At 38.7% G+C, this 18,896-nt stretch overlaps 3 protein-coding genes across 3 annotated transcripts; 1 reads left to right on the forward strand and 2 right to left on the reverse strand.

Moving 5' to 3' along the window:
* Nucleotides 1-339: 339 nt before the first annotated feature.
* On the forward strand, nucleotides 340-13,227 carry dgat1a (diacylglycerol O-acyltransferase 1a). The gene is made up of 17 exons (XM_056741667.1): nucleotides 340-1,065; nucleotides 4,662-4,749; nucleotides 8,144-8,184; nucleotides 8,330-8,415; nucleotides 8,579-8,631; nucleotides 9,121-9,226; nucleotides 9,433-9,561; nucleotides 9,749-9,823; nucleotides 10,056-10,159; nucleotides 10,240-10,278; nucleotides 10,364-10,405; nucleotides 10,520-10,564; nucleotides 10,846-10,958; nucleotides 11,195-11,260; nucleotides 11,545-11,632; nucleotides 11,728-11,790; nucleotides 11,865-13,227. Exons 1-17 carry the CDS (start codon nucleotides 872-874, stop codon nucleotides 12,024-12,026), a joined length of 1,494 nt encoding a protein of 497 aa, XP_056597645.1. The 5' UTR covers nucleotides 340-871; the 3' UTR covers nucleotides 12,027-13,227.
* Nucleotides 13,228-13,499: 272 nt separating this feature from the next.
* On the reverse strand, nucleotides 13,500-15,489 carry cfap20 (cilia and flagella associated protein 20). Its single transcript, XM_056741673.1, has 6 exons — nucleotides 15,181-15,489; nucleotides 14,500-14,579; nucleotides 14,300-14,411; nucleotides 14,026-14,214; nucleotides 13,803-13,913; nucleotides 13,500-13,670 (listed from the first exon to the last, which is right to left on the reverse strand). The coding sequence occupies exons 1-6, from the start codon at nucleotides 15,262-15,264 to the stop codon at nucleotides 13,665-13,667; spliced, it is 582 nt and encodes a 193-aa protein (XP_056597651.1). The 5' UTR covers nucleotides 15,265-15,489; the 3' UTR covers nucleotides 13,500-13,664.
* Nucleotides 15,490-15,774: 285 nt separating this feature from the next.
* Nucleotides 15,775-18,891, reverse strand: oxsm (3-oxoacyl-ACP synthase, mitochondrial). Its single transcript, XM_056741704.1, has 3 exons — nucleotides 18,338-18,891; nucleotides 16,638-17,629; nucleotides 15,775-16,556 (listed from the first exon to the last, which is right to left on the reverse strand). Exons 2-3 carry the CDS (start codon nucleotides 17,621-17,623, stop codon nucleotides 16,154-16,156), a joined length of 1,389 nt encoding a protein of 462 aa, XP_056597682.1. The 5' UTR covers nucleotides 17,624-17,629; nucleotides 18,338-18,891; the 3' UTR covers nucleotides 15,775-16,153.
* Nucleotides 18,892-18,896: the final 5 nt, after the last annotated feature.

An 18,896-nucleotide genomic window follows, 5' to 3' on the forward strand; every position in this document is an offset into this window, starting at 1 on the left:
AATGCTTTGAACTATAGAGCGCTCCGTGACACGAGTTACTTTTGCATTTCATTCTTCCAAAAGCCGTCAATGCACGTGTCGCAACTCTGTTTTTCGACGGCTCTGGTCTGCGCATGCTCATCAAGCGGCGTGTTTGTCTTTTTACACGCGTTACGTAATGTTTTACTGACTATTCGAGTGTTTCAAGTTTCATCTTCATGAAATTTATGCAGACGTGTTTGGTAAACATACAATAAGTATAATTAACAACATGAAATGCAATCCTTTAGCAGATGCCTTAATCCAAATCGACCCATTTTGCCCTGGAATTAAAACAAAATGCTCTCTAATATTTCAAATACAATCTGTTAATGTTTAAATCTAATAAGATTCTAGAAACGTTTTGTCTGTCTGAATAGCTTTTGGCTAAAGAACTGCACTCTGAATAGAAGAGTTTACCATACATTGCTTTTGTTGAACTATCCTGTTTAATTTAAGCTCGTGTTTATCAGTTATTTAAAGTTACAAATTTATTTGAGGTCTCTAAATTTAGTATTACATAGATTAAGTAGTAGGCACGCTGAAATATATATGGGCCCGTTGCCTCCTAGACAAACAATTATCATAGGAAGGCAAATTTATTCAATGGACTTAAGTGTTTTAACACTATTGGCAAATCATTACAGAAGACTGTAAATCAGTATAATCAATATACGCCTTTATGAGGAAGTAAAGTGTGCCAGGGTGCATTCATCGATCCCACAACAACCATTGCGCAACGTGTGCGCAGCTCGGCTGGCTTTATGTTGCCCTCGTATTGGATTCAATGCGTTGATGCGATACATCGGTGAAACGGGGACGACATGAGATAGTCTTTCGTATAAACGCGAAAATGGGCGACAGAAGCGAGAGAGGCCCGGTGAAGCGCGGACGCAGAACCACGATCTCCGGAGAAGCGGCGGGGACTCGAGCGGAGCGCGGCGGCGCAGCGGAGACGCGCAGCAGGCAGGTGCAGGAGGAGAAGAGGCGCGACTCACCAGGGAGAAAACACAAACACGACAATCATGCCATTACTGACAGACTCCGGTAAATAATGTTGAATTCAAGTGTTGTGTTTATTTCAACATTTTCCCATAGAATGCATGACGGACACATCATAACATTAATGTAAATGACAGATCTGGAGGATGAGTTGACATATTTATGTGAATTTTATTCATTAGACATACAGGTCTATATATAGACTTTGAATATCTGGAAGAAATACATAAACACAGGCATAAAGGCTTATTAATGTATGCTCATAACACATCTTTATTCTTCATATACATGTACAGTATATCTTTGGCAAAAGTATTTGAGTAAAGTATTGTGAATTGTTTAAATGACATATTTAATTCAAATATAAAATAAATCAGTTGAATAGGCTAGTTTGAAATGATAAAACAATAGATGTACTGTTCAGACACCTGTTGTTTCTCTGTTGAACACCTGTGTGAACTCGATGAGAACTGAGCTGACATCATTATATAACTTTAAACCCATGACTACTGCATTAACAACAGCGTTTAACACATAACACATTAACCCTCCTAAACACAGAACAGAAGGGAAAGCATTTGGTATAATAATAATCTAATTTTTCATTGTTATAATCATTCACTGAGCACATGTACTGTAAAACAATGAGATTTTTTGAAGGTTCCCAAATGATAAGAGTATCATAAAGGGCATTTTGATATGATATCGTACTGCTATCTGAGTCATAATGCAATCTAGTGTAATGTAGTGAATCTTTAAAACGGTAATATTATTGCAATCAATGCCTTTCATCTGCGTTGGACTTTTATCAGATCGTTCTTTCTTTGGGTTTGGGGTGTGTTGATCTAATGTAGCAGTGTCATGGTGTGCACGGAACAGAACCCAGATGCAGACAGGATCGGAGAAAACAAAGATTTTATTATAAATCACAAAGCAAAAGATCCACGAGGGGGGTAAAACAAATACTGACCAAGAGAGGATAACACAGACTCAACAGGAACAATAAACTGACCAAACACAGACTAGACTAGACTAGACTAGACTAGACTAGACTAGACTATTTTCCAAGGCATGAACGATGCAACTTCTAAACAAGGCTTTGAATCAAAACGAGCAGGCATAAGACAGAAAACACAGGGGCATTAAATAGGGAACCATATCAAGAGGGGCACAGGTGCGGGGCATTAAATAATTAACAATCAATAATGAGGAAACGAGAGGGCGGGGTCAAGAGACGAGACCGGAGACAGGAGAGAGCGCATGGCATGCCGAAACAAACAATGCCATGTCTCTCTCACCCTAAACACGATGTCTCACAAAATCTCCCTGAATGTTGTCAGCTGTCAGACCTAAATGCACTCTTAAATATAAATGGCCTGAATTTAGGCTCAGGCTTGTGGGTATTACACAGTTTTACGAGTTTTTTGCAATCGTTCTCTTCTCCATTAACTGGGTTTGTGGTTGCTGCTGCGTTTCATCAGCAGCATGATCGTTGTCTTCAATCAATCTCTCATGATTTCTGTGTTACAGAAGATATTACAGCGACCTCGGTATAAGACATTCATCACACTAAACATGTCATTGCATTAGATGACATCTGCAGACGAACACAGAACATTCTTCACTTTCATAAACCAGTCAATGTCCAGATTATGTTTTACTGGATGTCAAACTTTTCTGTAGTTTTTGCATCAGGTTGCCAGTAATTTACGGTAGATTTAATGACTACTTAATATATTTTCCGATTAGTACTGTTTTCAATTACTTTAAAACACGTTATGAGACTGGCATTAGCACAGCAACAATGCCCAAAAATTCTTCCTTAATCATTTTCTTTTGTTTTCTATGAAAAATATTTAAAACTTCTTAAAGTACGATACATTCACATAACAAGAAAAGTGACCCGAGATATTTAGTCTTGTTTTTTGAAAGAAAAATATATAAACTAGGTAAGTTAATACAAAATTGTACAGTAAATCTACAGTAAATTACTGGCAAACCTACTGCATATTTACAGCAAAGTTTTACTGTGTTTATGAGATCACGTCTCTCATGTTCACACTGGAGTAGTACATCGCATTAACTGTGCACATTTTAATAAAGTGAAGCAATACTTTGATCTCCCTTTTAAAAACGGTTCTTCTCTAAATCTGCTTTGAAACAATGCACATTGTAAAGAGCGCTATAGAAATCGAATTGAACGAACTTGCTAATTCTGATGTCTTTATTTTGTAAACCTACACGTTTTGTGAAATGTTTTGCTTGAGAAGTGTGCTTGTGTTGTTTTGAGCCATTGAGAGAGAGAGAGAGTTCTGCCAAAAGAAGTCCAAAACGCTGGAGCGTCACTTGTTTCATGGAGCCTTGAGATAGTTGCAGGAAGTTATGTTTTCTCTGTAAATGCTTTATTTCTTTATTTTTTTTGTTCATTAAATGGCTTTCGTCTTTAAATGGGTTAGAAGTTTACCTCAGTTGTTCTATTTAGTAGGGTTGTAGTAAACTTAAATATTTACTATGGTAAGACTCAAAAACACTAGTGTCGATGAGTTTTAGTAGTTTACTTTTGTAAATATTATAAAGTACACTAGATCATTTTTCACATGGGAACTAATTTAAATGTGAGACAAATTTCATTGATACAGCAGTCTTTAAAAAGGGAAATATTAGGCTTACTTTAAATGCAGAACTAAGGCGGTCAGTAAGGGCGTCAATTTTCCAGTCTGTGAATCATTTAACCAACTCGTTTAAAATGCTAATTTGAACCATTATCTCATCGGAGTCATTCAAAACACACATTAGTTTAGTAGATAAACAAGGCAGATGTAAGTGTTCAAACGAATATTAATGCGCATATGCAACATTACCTACGGTACTACGATACTACCGTTTTAAAAATAGAGAGGCATCGCGGGCAATGCTACCGGAGCATCAGTACACCGTGCAACCCTTCTGTTTAATCGCAGCTCCATGCGTAACTAGTAACATCCGGGAACTATTGAAAGCCTCCATTAACCGCCATTGATGTCAAAAAACTGTTCCATTGGAGTCCAAGTAGTTGACGCTACTCTCTCTTCCAATGGCTCTGCTCAAATATTACAATATATTATTTATCATAATGATCTTGCTTGTTCTATAAAACCATGCACTGTGTTTATACCTATTTGTTTTTTCTTATCTTTTCCTGTATAGCTGCTTTGCAACAATGCACATTGTAAAAAGCGCTATATAAATACAATTGAATTGTGTCATCATTTTTGTAAAAGAAGCAATGCAAATTTCAGAGCTTATCTAAAGTTTCATGTATGCGGTTCAGTAGCTAGTGCAGGTTTAGCTGTAATATCAGATGGAACACACCATCTGTAGCATCATTTGTCCCATCATCCTGAACATCTTGATCAATTTACAATTTTTACATTTACATTCAAGCATTTTAATTTAAATCGTAGTGGTACCAATAGAAGAAGAAGTGCTATGGCGAGTTACCGGGTTACACAAAGCAACACAAAACATTTTTTTGGGGGAAAAAGTTAGCATGTTCCTGTCACGCGCTGCTGAAAAAGATGAGTTTTTAGTTGTTTCTTGATGGATGTGAGGGATGTGCGGAACGGATTGTATATTGTGTTTGATTGATTGTGTGTCTTCAGCTGTCACACTCTTCAGGAGTCTCTGCTCAGCTCCGACAGCGGTTACAATAACTACAGAGGAATCCTCAACTGGTGTGTGGTCATGCTGGTGAGTCTCGCAACCGACCGATCAATAATCACTGAATGTGTGTGGAAGTATGTTCTGCATCTCCCCAGTCTTCTGTCATTGAAGCTTTGAGATATATTTAACTCCTCTCTGTCACCTGAGCGCTGACACGCTGTCGGCCTTCAACCTGTGTTGACTTCAGTCCGGTCACACCTGTTATTTTATCTTCCCCTTCGACCTGCTTGAGGTTTGGCATGAAGACCCCGTCTGCCCTTTAGCATCGTCCAGTTTATTCAGGTCTGTCTTGTTTTCAGCGGGATTGTATTGAGCAAGACTTTGACCTTTACTCTTGGCTTCAGTCTCATGTAATCACAAGACCAGATGTATTTACACAAACGCGGAATACAACAAAGAGCTACCGAGGCTTCACACACTGTATTCAACCGCACGGTTCAAACCAGACGCTAAAATCTATGAGGAATCAGATGAATTTGCTTAAAGTCCGATTTTAAGGCTATTGTAATATCACACCATCATAAAAATACAGTCCACCCAGTCTCTGTTGTGAACGAATTACATTATTAAAATATATTCAAATAGAAAAGACTTTTAATTTGAAGTAATATTTAGCAATGTTTCAATTTTTTCATTGTTCATCAAGATTAGATTAGATTCAACTTTATTGTCATTACACATATACAAGTACAGTGTAACGAAATGTAGTACTTTGTTCTAAAACATCAAAAGATTGCATCTATTACATGTGGATAGCTCAAATTTCGTTGAATAAACCTTATAGTTCTAGTCATTCTTAATATTAATAAATTAAAAATTGTCGTTTAAGGTTAGTTATGGCATGTACACAAAATTTTGATCGCACCATCCCCCTTGAAATTGTGTTAAGACTCCACCATTGGGTGTAATGTACTAATGTTTAATACCCCTGTGTACTTCATCCACACATGCTCTCTATAAATAGTGTTGATGATATTCACGTTCATATGTGGCTGGCTACAAGGTCACATCTCCGTCAGACTTCTGATGATGTGCCAGTCAAATGTCAAACTGTCCTTCAGTGTGTCACAGCTATCAGAGATTGTCTTCAGTACAGTTAATGAAACGTCCAACGTTTCAGAGGATTACTTCAATGAACGCTCAGAAATGTCACATGTCCTCTAAAAATAAACATCTATTTCCCCCTGAACCGCAGAGAAGCCCAGCAGGCTCTTCAAAGCCGTGGAAAGCCAATCAGAGTTTTTAAAAGCAAGATTAATCCTGCCTTTGAAACCTGATCACATTGACGTCCTCTGAGGTTTTTTATTTTACCCCGTTCCGCATGAAATATCCTAGATTGCTTTGAATTTATTAATGGATAATTGTGAAAGTCAAGTGGGAAGCGGGCTGCTTGTGAGAGATTTTGTTCGAGGAACGCAGACGGAGCTCAACGGAAGCTTTAAAAACTCTTTTCATCTTTAGAGAAATTGATTTTAAACCACTTTTTCAGGACAGGTGGACAGTGAGCTTTTACTCACAGTATACAATCTGTAGAAGAACTTCACTGCCCATAATCCTGCAAAGAGATCCACCAATCAATGTAGGCCTTGTTACAGTGGAAATTTCATATGATGATTATAAACAACTATTTCTTATACTTTCTATGCCTACATACTGTGCATACAGACCGCCAGCGACTGTTTCACTGCGTTTTACTAGTCTCTTGCAACTCTAGTTATATTAACTCTGTCGTGTCGCTAGACATACCCACTTCCTGTCACCTACAGTCACTGTAACCGGAAGTTGCGGGCTCTCCATTGAAATGAATGACATCGCCAGGCTTTGTTGCTGGTATCGCTGGTGGTGTGAACGCGGCGTTAAGCTGCATTCAGACCACCAGCAACTTTGTCATTGTGTGTCGCTAATCTCTTGCTACGAGCACATTTAGAAGGCGTTGAAGTCAGTGTTGAGGTTACCGGCGTTCTCTCTGCAGGGCCAATCAAATGGACTTCGTCTCTACGTATGTCATAAATCATCTAATGTCAAACTAAAAAAATTAATTTTAGGTCTTTTGTTTTATAAGAATCTTCTTTGTTTTACTGGAAATCACAGTGAACTAAACGTCAAGTTTAAGTTGATGTAACATTTGGAACAAGTTACCAAACTACCAATGCAAGACCACTAGACAGTGTACAGGACAGAAAACTGCATGATTCCAGTTACACAAACACTGTCTTTAATTCTATACATAGTAAAAATAATTACATTAAAAAACAGATAAAGTACAGGCAGAAAATTACCATTACATTTTCATTTATTTTACAGACATTCCCGTCAATGCTAAAATGCAATTTAATGCAGTGCAAAATGTAAAATAAAGGTAAAACAACTGTAAAAATGAATGCGGAAAATTCCTGTGTTAATATAGTATATTTTCCCCTATTTGTACAGATTTATTTTAGTGTATAGAGATCATGTATTTATGAGCCTGTGTTTATCAGTGCTGTGGACTTTCCTCCCTGCTCGTCATTCAGAAATGATGACAATATTAGACTGTGAAGAGGCCGGAAGACACAATCTCTGTTTTAAAGGCCACATTCCCCCGCAATCCCATTTTTCAACCTTTAGTTAGTGTGTAATGTTGCTGTTAGAGCATAAATAATTCCTGCAAAAGGATAAAGCTCAAAGTTCAGTGCCAGGTGAGATATTGTCTTTAACAGAATTCACTTTTCAAGGACTATAGAGCTGGAGTATATCGGTCAGATTGTAAACATTTGTCTGAGCTACATGTAAACTACTTTCACTTTTATCACAGTCCTACAGCTGGTCATAAGAATTCAGCTTCACACATTTTAAGAGAACCAACGGTCAAATATCAGCTTTTTGACTTTAACATCGACTGTGAAAGCTGTTCTGTGCGCTTACCTCTTAAACACTTCTATGACACGTCCTCTGAAGTCCTGCTTGCAAATGTCTCCTTTTTAATCTGCTTGTTTTATTATCCTACTTGGGTCCAATATAAAAAAGCAAAACTAACACTTCTGTAATTAGAGTTATTTAATATAACCGGTGTGACCCAACCAGTCCGGTGTCATTTCCCTCGCCATAGTAGGAAAAACGGTGTGATCTCTAATAAAGCTTGACGTTTGCACATGCAAATAAACATCATCAAAGCTTCAAAAACACCAAAAGACTGGCTCCTTTAAATATCAGTGAGCATAAATGTGGAAAGAAACATGATCGATCACATAAAAGTCCGGTCTTATCATTTTAATTTGTATTACAATAATACGACATTTGAGACTGTGTTGCCTTTGACATGACTCACATCAGTGTCAATGTTAAACAGTTCTTCAGTAGATTCTGAGATGAATTCTAACTCAGGAATAGATACGAATAAACTACAAACGCATTCAGTCAGTTTACTCGTCTCTCTTTCCAGGTTTTGACCAATGCACGTCTCTTCCTGGAGAACCTTATAAAGTAAGCCGAACATCAGCAACATTAGTTTTGATTGTTTGATTTAAACTCAGTGATTCATCTCTGTTAATGATCCAGAGAAAATATCTCATATATAATCTATAACACGTGTCTGGTTTGTAGAAGTGTGTTTGTGTTTTCTCTTTAGGTATGGCATTCTGGTGGACCCCATCCAGGTGATCTCACTCTTCCTGAAGGACCCCTACAGCTGGCCTGCTCTGTGCCTGATCATCGGTACTAAAGATTTCTGTTCAATGACATGTTCACGTCGTATTGTGCGGAGGCGTCAATCATCACAAAGCCGTCATCAATGCATATCGTGTTTATGACTTCTGTGATTGATAATTCACCATAAATATTTATGCCTATTTAACACATTCTTATTTGTTCCATGCAGTTTCTATCGTGTTTATAATGGCAGCTCTGTACATTGAGAGACGGCTGTCTGTGGTGAGTTGCATGCTGGGAAAGAACTCAATGCACGACGACTGAAGATAATCAAAAAGTTTAACAACTGAACGGAACATGAGTTATATTTCAGCCCAGAATCAAAGATGTCAATGAACATTAAGCATCATTTTTGTTTATGAATTACCGCAATGAAAAGTATGTTTTGGATACGATTCTAGTTCAGTGGTTCTCAAATGGCCCCCCAAAGAAAGACTTTTAATCTTAAATATTTTCAGTTATAAAATACTGGATTATCAATTCTTTTGGTTGGCGGTCTTATTCTTCCTAATGTTCACATAAAACCCACGATCATTTTTCTGTGTCATAAAATCCATGAAACCTGTGGCTCCCCCGGATCCATTTTGGAGCCCCTTTTTGAGAACCAGTGCTCCAAAGTTTTTGAGATTTCAAGTTTGTTTAATGGATATTTTTTTATTATCCGTCTGTAAGAAAGTGACGTCACACATTTTTCCTGACGCTGTAACGCAGGGCACCATCTCGGAGAGCACCGGAACATTCCTTCACTGCATCAATCTCACCGTCATTTTATGTTTCCCAGCAGCCACGGTTCTCACCCTGACCTCTATGACCCCAGGTATCACAAACCCCTACTGCATGTGAATGTTTTAACATAAAGGAACTGTTACTCTAGCAGCACTTTTCCTTGATTTTCTTCCAAAAATATAAAATTCATAAAAATGCGATGAAGGTATGACCATCTCGCGACTGTGTAAATTGGTGGTTGTGCCGTGCATGTTATTGTGTTTTTGTGTTATTGTGTATGTGATATTTGTCTTGCAGTGGGAGGTGTCTTTGCATTGAGCGTCTACACCATTCTCTTTCTGAAGCTGTACTCTTACAGGGACGTCAACAAATGGTGCAGAGAGACGAGACAGGCCAAAGCTCGGACGCTGTCTCGCTCACACTCCTGTAAGACGTGTTGTTTAGATGCAGGATCATATAAACTGTACCGTGACAGCAGATGAAATGATGATTTCTGTTGAATGTAACATGAGTGTGTGCAGTGATGAAGCTTTACTGACACCTCCTGGAGAACTGATGTACAACAACTTGTGTGTATTGCTGTTGGAATGTGTTGTGTGTGTTTATCCTGTAGGCCCGTCTGTGCACAGAGCCAATGGAAACACTGGAAACACACGCGTGTTGTACCCGGGTAACCTGACACACAGAGGTCAGCTCGTCTGTTTCAAGACTACTGATGCCTTAATGAGCTTCAATTATAAATGTGTTTCAGCTCATTTGTGTTGTAAATGTCAGTGAATTCTTCTGCATTATGAATGAGCAAATGAGAAATGAGCTCATGTCAATTTAGTCCCTCGGTGATCCGTCAGCCGTCACGATTATGACTTTGTTAGTCACACATGGCTATGATTATATATTTATATTGTGTTCATTTGTTACAGATATGTTTTATTTTCTTTTTGTGCCGACTCTCTGCTACGAGCTGAACTTCCCGCGCTCTCCGAGGATACGAAAACGCTTTTTACTGCGTCGGCTGTTTGAGATGGTGAGATGACATCAGAGGTCAACATATAAGCACATAAGTTGTACATCACGGTTAACACGACGACTGTTTCTCTCTTGCAGCTGTTTTTGATCCAGTTAATGGTTGGGTTGATTCAGCAGGTTTGTCATTTATTGAAACACTTTCTTTCTTCAGTTTCTTGCTTGTGCCACTCTTCAAACTTTAAGACTTTCTGTCTTTTAACAGTGGATGGTTCCCACCATTCAAAACTCCATGAAACCCTTTCAGGTAAAATGTTTAAGAAATTTAACATGATTTATTTGACTGAGGATACACACTTGGATTGTGAGTTAGTCAGTCTTTTTCTTTATCTTCGTGACTGATGTGAGTCTCTTGTGACAGAACATGGATTTCTCCAGAATGGTGGAGCGTCTGCTGAAACTCGCAGTAAGTGCGGACAGACGCTGCTGTTGCTATGGATGCTGTTGCTGTGAATGTTGTTGCTATGACTACTGTTGTTACAATAGTGAAATTCTTGACACCAGGCTTGTACTGTCCTAGTGAAAATGTAGATATAATAATAGACATCGTATACATATTCATACATTTAATCCATTCATGATGTCTAGTAGGACTCTTTAGTGGTTATGATTGATGATTGACATGTCTGTAGCTCCTCCTCCTCAAGAGTGTCTAACCGCACAAGCTCCTCCCCTCTGCCTCTACAGGTACCCAATCATTTGATCTGGCTCATCTTCTTCTATTGGTTTTTTCACTCCTGTATGAACTTCGTGGCTGAGCTTCTTCAGTTTGGAGACCGAGAGTTTTACAGAGACTGGTGGTGCGTTTCTCTGTCTTGACCACTTTTCAAACATACAGCCTCTAATAAAACATTACTTTCTGCTGACTGCACATGCATTTCAAGCCACTTCCCGTCATCTTTTTTATTCCAGATGGATAAACGCACATTTTTATTTACATCTGCATTCGTTTTTCTCCCTCAAAAGACAGCTTCCATCAGAAATACGTCACACTGCACTCTTAATGTTGACTTTATGTTTTTTTTTGTATTTTCAGGAACTCTGAAACTGTCCCTTATTTTTGGTCAAACTGGAACATTCCTGTACACAAGTGGTGTTTACGGTGGGACGGACGCATTTATTTCTTTTGTCATTACTGTAGTTTAAAAAAATCTAAATTCATGTTTTTTATTATTTCATTGTGTTTTATTTTGTTCATTAGCTGTAATTTTTAGTTACAATGGCTTAAATCAATACAAACCAACTGCATTTTGATTGATAATAATTAGAATGCACAATAAAAAAAACATGATTTTATATGTGATATTGATGTGATATTTTCACTTATGTGCCACTGTACCATGTTTAGAGTCATTTCTCATCCTCCGTCTCTCTTTTTCTTCTCAGACACTTTTATAAGCCCATGATGATGAGAGGAGTGAATAAGTTTGCAGCTCAGGTCGCCGTGTTCTTCCTCTCAGCGTTTTTCCACGAGGTTTTATTTCGACACAATCATTCAGCCTGTACAGTAACATCATGTTTTTCTGTATGGTCAGTGGAACTGATGCTGGGTTGTTTTATTTCTGGCAGTATTTGGTGAGCGTGCCATTGAAGATGTTTCGGCTGTGGGCGTTTTTGGGAATGATGTCACAGGTCAGGCTCACATAAGTGATATTGCTCAATACGAACAAATGTTTTCTTGTCTTAAGTTTTGTTGCATCTTTCAGATTCCGTTGGCTTATTTTGTGGGCCGGTTCTTGCGGGGAAACTATGGCAACGCCGCCGTCTGGATGTCTCTGATCATCGGTCAGCCCGTTGCAATCCTGATGTACGTCCACGACTATTACGTCCTGAATTCTGTGGTCGCGTCACAGAGTGACACAGTATGATGTTTTCTTCAATAACTGAGATGTTGAATATATTTTTACTAAGAAACTTTTTAAGGGACATAAAAGACCAATTCTCTGCGATGACATACGAAGCTAAGTGAGCAGGCTTGTGTTTTATCATGTGCACACTGCCGAGCCAAAGCAACATGACATCATGTCTTCTCACTGCTGTTTGAGCCAATGATGTGATGGAGTTTTTACACGCCCTTTTACTTACTCCATGTGTTCAAACCTGTAAGTTTTGCACTTTATTCATAAATGCATGAAGTTTGTCAGTCTTTTAAACAGGGTTGATTTGAATGCTTGTTGTCTATTATAATTTGCAGAGGTAGAAATCTCATTATTGTATGTGACCTTGTTTGAGCCAAATTGTATTTTTGTGCCATTTTAATTGCCTGTATTATATGGTTTATGATGCTCAGTTGATGTATTAATTCATATACGCTCGGTTTCATAGACAAGGCTTATCTTAAGCCAGGACTATGCCTTAGTTAAATTAGGATATTTAATTTGCTTTTATTAAAATGCCTTTAATAAAACATTACTGGTGTGCATCTCGAGACAAAACAATGGCAGTTACATATTTAAAGCTATGTCAGGCCATTTATTTTCAGTTGAGCTGGTTCAAACCTTCATTTAAGTCTGGGACTAGTCTTAAGCCTCGTCTGGGAAACCAGGCAACCAAGTATCAGCCTTATTGATGTTTTTGTCAGCAACATTTTGTAATAGTAATTGAGATTTTGCATCTAATTATTGAGATAATGCAGTTTAGATCATGAGCAGACTTCTGATGTGCCAAACTGTTCACAAGTGTTTGCTTTTGTGAATCATGGGATCAAAACGGTTTCAAAACGGTTTTCCCCATTAATCGCATCTTACAGCTGTATTTTCTTCGCCGATCGTGTATAAATATATAAAATATCTCAAAAGGTTTTGATGGAGACTTGTGAGATGAACACAATGTACTGTATGTGCTGTCAGAAGAAATGTTTTAAACTAAATGTGCAACTAATGATATTTTAATTTCATTGTACTTCAAGCATTTGTTTTTAGAGAGAGGTTCTGTTCTTTGCATTAATTTCTAAATATTTTAAATCGAACGACCAGCAGCTACTTCTTATAAAAGCCAAAGTTTGTCACTACACGCAGTGCTACATTCTAACTGTTTCGGCAGCTCGTTCAAGTTGAATAAATCTTTCGAGACACCATAATATGTCTTGTTTTTGAAACTACCATTCACACCTCATTTCCCCCAAATATAAAAACAATCTTGAATAAAGACCTCAGATATGAATCATAACACAACATTACATCATTGAAAGTAAAAAATCCTGTGTATTAAAATCTGTACAGAAGACAATAGTGTGTTATGCAGAAACAGATAACATCACCTCAGATCGTGTGGATCTGTATCTGTAGAGAAAACAAAATGTACTTCATCTACTGTTAAACACTCAGACGGACAGATCAGAGTTCAGTTTGAGCATATAAAATATTTATTAGCAGACAACAAAGATCCACACAGCTTCAAAATAACACTTAAAAAAATAAACACAGATTGGCCCACTAGAAATCTGTCCAATATGAATGTGTGCAGAAAAAACAGAGGGAGGAGATGATGAAATCCAGTCGGCCGTGTCACTGCTGTGAAGAGATGAACAATATTAATATAAAATCTTCACACCACATCAACCATTTAAACCAGCACTAATTTGAATAGACATGCAGAGACTTGTCTAAACTAGACATCATTATTGTCTTGTAACTAGAATTCACCTTTGATTTGTTTTGTACTGGTAAATAGAGTTTAAATTCAGCAGGCAGCTCGTCTTCAGAGTACAGCCGGTCAGAGAAATAAACTCTTCTGATGCGACAGTTTGCGTGGATCTGTAGGAAAACCATCATTAACACACAATGCTATTCACTAAAACTGCCACTTCCGTCGTGTGATAAAACATGAACGTCCAGATGCGGACTTTGCATCTCATCTGCGGCTCACCTGCACTCTCAGAGTCTCAATGTAATTAGTCCCGTACGCGCGCCGTGTGAAATCTGACAGGTTGAACTGGATTTGATTCCAACCATCATCGAGTCTCATGGGCATCGTGCAGATGAAAGGCTTTACACGCGTCGTACTCTGATAGTTACTCGCCCGGAACCGTCGTCTGACGTTCTTATCATCCAGCACCTGAAAACCACATCAAACATCACAATACAGTTCAGAATTTGTACAGAACTTTAGGGATATTTGAACGTCACAACATGATTCATACCTGAACTTCAAATGTGAAATACTTCTTGAGATTTTTAATGATCATTACGAGGAAGGGAAGCTTGATGCCGAGGGTCTTCTTTGGGTCTGCTGGACATGTGATGTAGGTGGTACTGTGGATATGAGACACACACATCAGCTTTACTCATGACAATGTTATCATAAACACATGGATTAACACACACATACGCACTTGCTTACCTCACATTAGTTCCCTCCACTTCAAGTACCAAAGACTGGATGTCATTGTCTGTTATTCGTTTAATGTGTCCATTTCTGACCTGCAGGAACATGTTAATATATAGACAATCCAACGAAGAACACACATTACAAATCAAACCAAATATATATAAAAACAATATATTCATATAAAAAAAAAACATACTGTACTGACTCACATCTAAATATTCGTGCAGAACATAAAACCCAAGGAAATATTTGCTAGCTTATTACATTTCTACAATATTTATTCTCTCACAAAAAGTGCTGTGACAGTACCACGGTATAGTAATGGTATGGTTATATAATGCTACTGTCATATAAGATGACAATAATTATATTACCGTACACAACTCATTTTCAATATAAGTGCATGCCATCCAATGTACTATAATGGTAAAGTATAATAAATGCATTTTAGTGCCCCCAAAAATAACAATAATATAATCTCCTCCAAACTACCAAGGTACTTATCGTGAATGCATTATATCGCACGACATTTGACAACTACACTGAATGCGGTTAGACACACGTGTATATGTAGTAATACAGATCATATGTTAACATGATAAATCTCAATGCTGTCAATCATTATCTCAGCACTACATTAGCTACAGATGAGCTAACTCACGCAAACTAGCACGTTAGTATAATTCTGCTCACCTTCTTATCCCAGATCTGCAGAGGTTTACTGCCGATACTGTAAAGAATAGACAGAAATCCGCTCTGAAATGTGTTTTTGAACATATTTAGAGCGATTAAACACGCGCATTCACTATTTATTCCGCCTGAAACGCTTCCGGCTGGCTCGCGCGACTCTCTAACACTGGTTCCGCTTTTAATATTAGATTATTTTATTTTATGGTATTTAAATGAAAAGCTGCTTCATAACGTGTTGATTTATCCTCGCGGCAGCGCGATGAGACTTTCTGGAGTTTATTTTGGAGTTGCTAGGAAACGTGACGTGATCAGGTTGTCATGTCGGCTCTTTTAATGTTGACACCGCTGTTCCTATGGTAACGGAGTTTCGTACAGGTGCACCAATGCAGCTGTGAAGAAAATAATACAAATGCTTATATTTTACTATAATATTAATATAAATAAAAATAACTAAAGTATCTTTTAAAATGTAGTAAATTCCCTTCTGAAAATTAACCATGGTTTTAATAAAGTAAAAGTATTTTTTACTACAAATATATGTCTCAAACGAACCATAAGCAACCTTCTTGACTCGTTATTTAATCAAACAGAAGTTAGTTAAGACATTTTTCACAAAGTTTTATTTCAAGATATCATGACAATTTGACTTCTATGAATAAATGAAGTGTTCGGTTCCAAAACTCTGTTTTAAATTTTTTTCTAAAATCATGTTTTTTTATTGTGGATTCCAATTAATATCAATCAAACTGCAATAAAACACAATTACACATTATAACATGATTAAAAAAATATATTGAAAAAAACTTCTCATTTTGGTACCCAACTCTTCAAATATTCAACATAATAAGATCATGTACTACAGTCATGTGCTCTTTATTTTCTCCTAGCCATCAGAAATGATTTAATAAGTGAATCATGCAATAATCCCATACTGACAAAACAGATTTGTGTAACAAAAAACATTTGCAACAACATCTCAAACACTTGCGAGACACAGTGACGCGTTGGTTCCTCCAAACCCAAAAGAGTTAGTTAAAGCGATTCTGCGTGCGCTGGGGTCCCAGGACTGTGCTGTGAAGGGTACATAATTCAAATCAAACTCTGGGTCCGTCCGGTCCAGATTCAGGGTTGGAGGCAGGGTGCCATGGTAACAGGCCAGCGCTGTGAACGCTACCTCCAGCGCACCTGCGGCTCCCAGCAGATGACCGGTGGCACCTTTAGTAGAGGACACAGACAGCGAGCGGGCATGCTGCCCAAACAATCTTTTAATGGCCGCGTTCTCAGCGGCATCTCCCAGTGGTGTGGAGGTGGCGTGAGCGTTGACGTACGTCACGTCTGAGGCAGATATTCCAGCATCCCGGATGGCCGCAGACATGCACCTGCAAGAAAACACAAAACTCAAGACACGCACAGCTGATACCGGTCAGTAATAACATCGGTTTTAGATTACAGAATCTTACCTAAAGGCTCCGTCTCCATCTGCGGTCGGTGCCGTGATGTGACTGGCATCTCCAGAGAGTCCATAGCCCAGCACCTCAGCGTACACACGAGCACCTCTCTGATGGGCGTGCCCGTACTCCTCTAGAACCAGCACCGCTGCCCCCTCGCCCATCACAAAACCATCTCTCTCCGGATGAAACGGACGTGACGCCAGCCTGGGCTCCTGGTTCCAGCTGGTGCTGAGAGCCCGAGCCCGACAGAACCCGGCTATAGAGAGTGGGCTGACGCAGGCCTCAGTGCCCCCAGCGAGCATCACTGCAGCGTCGCCGTGAGCGATGAAGCGGGCAGCGTCGCCGACGGCATGCGCCCCTGTCGTGCACGCTGTCGAAACGGCGTGATTGGGACCCTTCAGTTTGTGTCTGATGCTTATGTGCCCGGCGGCCATGTTGACCAGGATGCGAGGTACGAAGAACGGACTGACCTTGCTGTAGCCGCGTGTTTGGAACGCAGCAGCTGTTCGAGCAATCTCCTCCAGAGAGACCATGCCCATGCCCACCGCCACACCCGTGCTGATCTGCTCCTCAGGACTGCTGGGATACCACCCACAATCCTCCAGGGCCAGCTGGGCGCCACCTAAAGCCATCACCGTGGCCGCGGACATACTGTTGATGTCTCCTTTAGATACAAACAATCCCTCTCTAAAATCTCCATCTTTCTCTCCTCGTGGCACACGAGCTGCCACTTTACATGGCACTGTTTTATATTCATCTGCATCCAGACCAACTAAACTGCTCTCTCCACCAATCAGACGCTGCCAAGGTATAGCACACCCTGTTCCGAGGGGCGAGACCAGTCCAATGCCGGTGATGACCACCCTCCTCTGACTCTGAACTTCGAGGCCGGTGCTGTAGTGTCTCCTGATGGTGCTCAAACACGTGTAGGTCTCAAGGGTCCCACCAGCGAGTCTCAGTAAGAACTTCTGACAGTATCTCAGTGACATGCTCATCCCGTCCTGGAAAGACAAAAGACAAATCAGATCTTGACATACTTGAAACATGTTGGAGGATAGTAAATAATACACAGAAATAAATAAATCAAATTAGTTCAAACAAAGCAGTTTTTGAATAGTTTTCTTCCTATTTTCTCAAAAACAAAGATTTATGACAGGTCACAATAAATGATTACATCTCAGAAACATTTGGTAGTAACAGCATAACATTTATATCAAATAAAATGTATCAAGATGACTTTTCCCCTGTAGTTGAAAAAAATTGTTTTAGCTCAAAGTGATCTTTTAACAAGGCTGACTGTTATAAAGTCTAAGACCACAAGTGGAGAGGATTCTAAACATTAAAATATAAAATGAATGAACATGAAATCAAGAGTTTATTAGTACTTTAAATGTCCCTCTTTTGTCTTAAGAACATCTGCTCTGAAGCAGTTTGACCTGAACCTGATTCAAAGATCATCTTGTATTTTACACTTGAAAAAATAGAATATTACTTTTTGTAACAATGAGTTCACATTGTCAGTGTGTCTTTAGAGGTTTGATCTCACTGTGTTACTTGCAAGATTTTGAACGAATGCTGTTTGATTAATTGGATAAACTACACGAGAAGGACACAGCATAACATACATAAAACAACATAAAAAAGGTAAAAACCCTTCATACATTTTAATGCAATAAATATATACTTATATATAGTAAACAACATAACACCTTAAGACACAATGCCTTCAATCTCAGAATAACCTTGAATAAATATTGACATTTATGTGGCGTTCAGTTCAGTCCTGCACGCGCAGTCATTCATTTGCTTAGTTAAACTAAACTAAACATGCCTTAAGATTAAACGAATTAAAATAAAATAGTTACTTAAATCCACGTGGATTCTACAGTGGATGATACATAAACAAACTCAGCGAGACAGTGAGCGACGCATATCCGGTTCAAATTCAGTTCTATAATAAAAGTCTCCAGGTTCGCTGTTAAGAGTCCCAAAGAATCCCATGTCACGCGCTGTTCTTTTTCAAACATCACAGAATACTTGTGTGATTTACTGCGAAAGTGATTGTAAAAACTACAATTAACAAAAACAAGCACTGTTACTACTGCTAGCATAGCACAGCAAATCACTCTAAAATAATACATTACACCGCAACGATATTTGCGGATACCTCGCAATGTTAAACTGGTTTCGGGATAAATCATAAATAAACCACAGATAATACAGCAGATTTTAAAATGCGGCACATAATGGAAATATTTGTGCTTTTAA

Source organism: Triplophysa dalaica, chromosome 25 (assembly GCF_015846415.1).
Source record: "Triplophysa dalaica isolate WHDGS20190420 chromosome 25, ASM1584641v1, whole genome shotgun sequence".
NCBI classification, from domain to species: domain Eukaryota; kingdom Metazoa; phylum Chordata; class Actinopteri; order Cypriniformes; family Nemacheilidae; genus Triplophysa; species Triplophysa dalaica.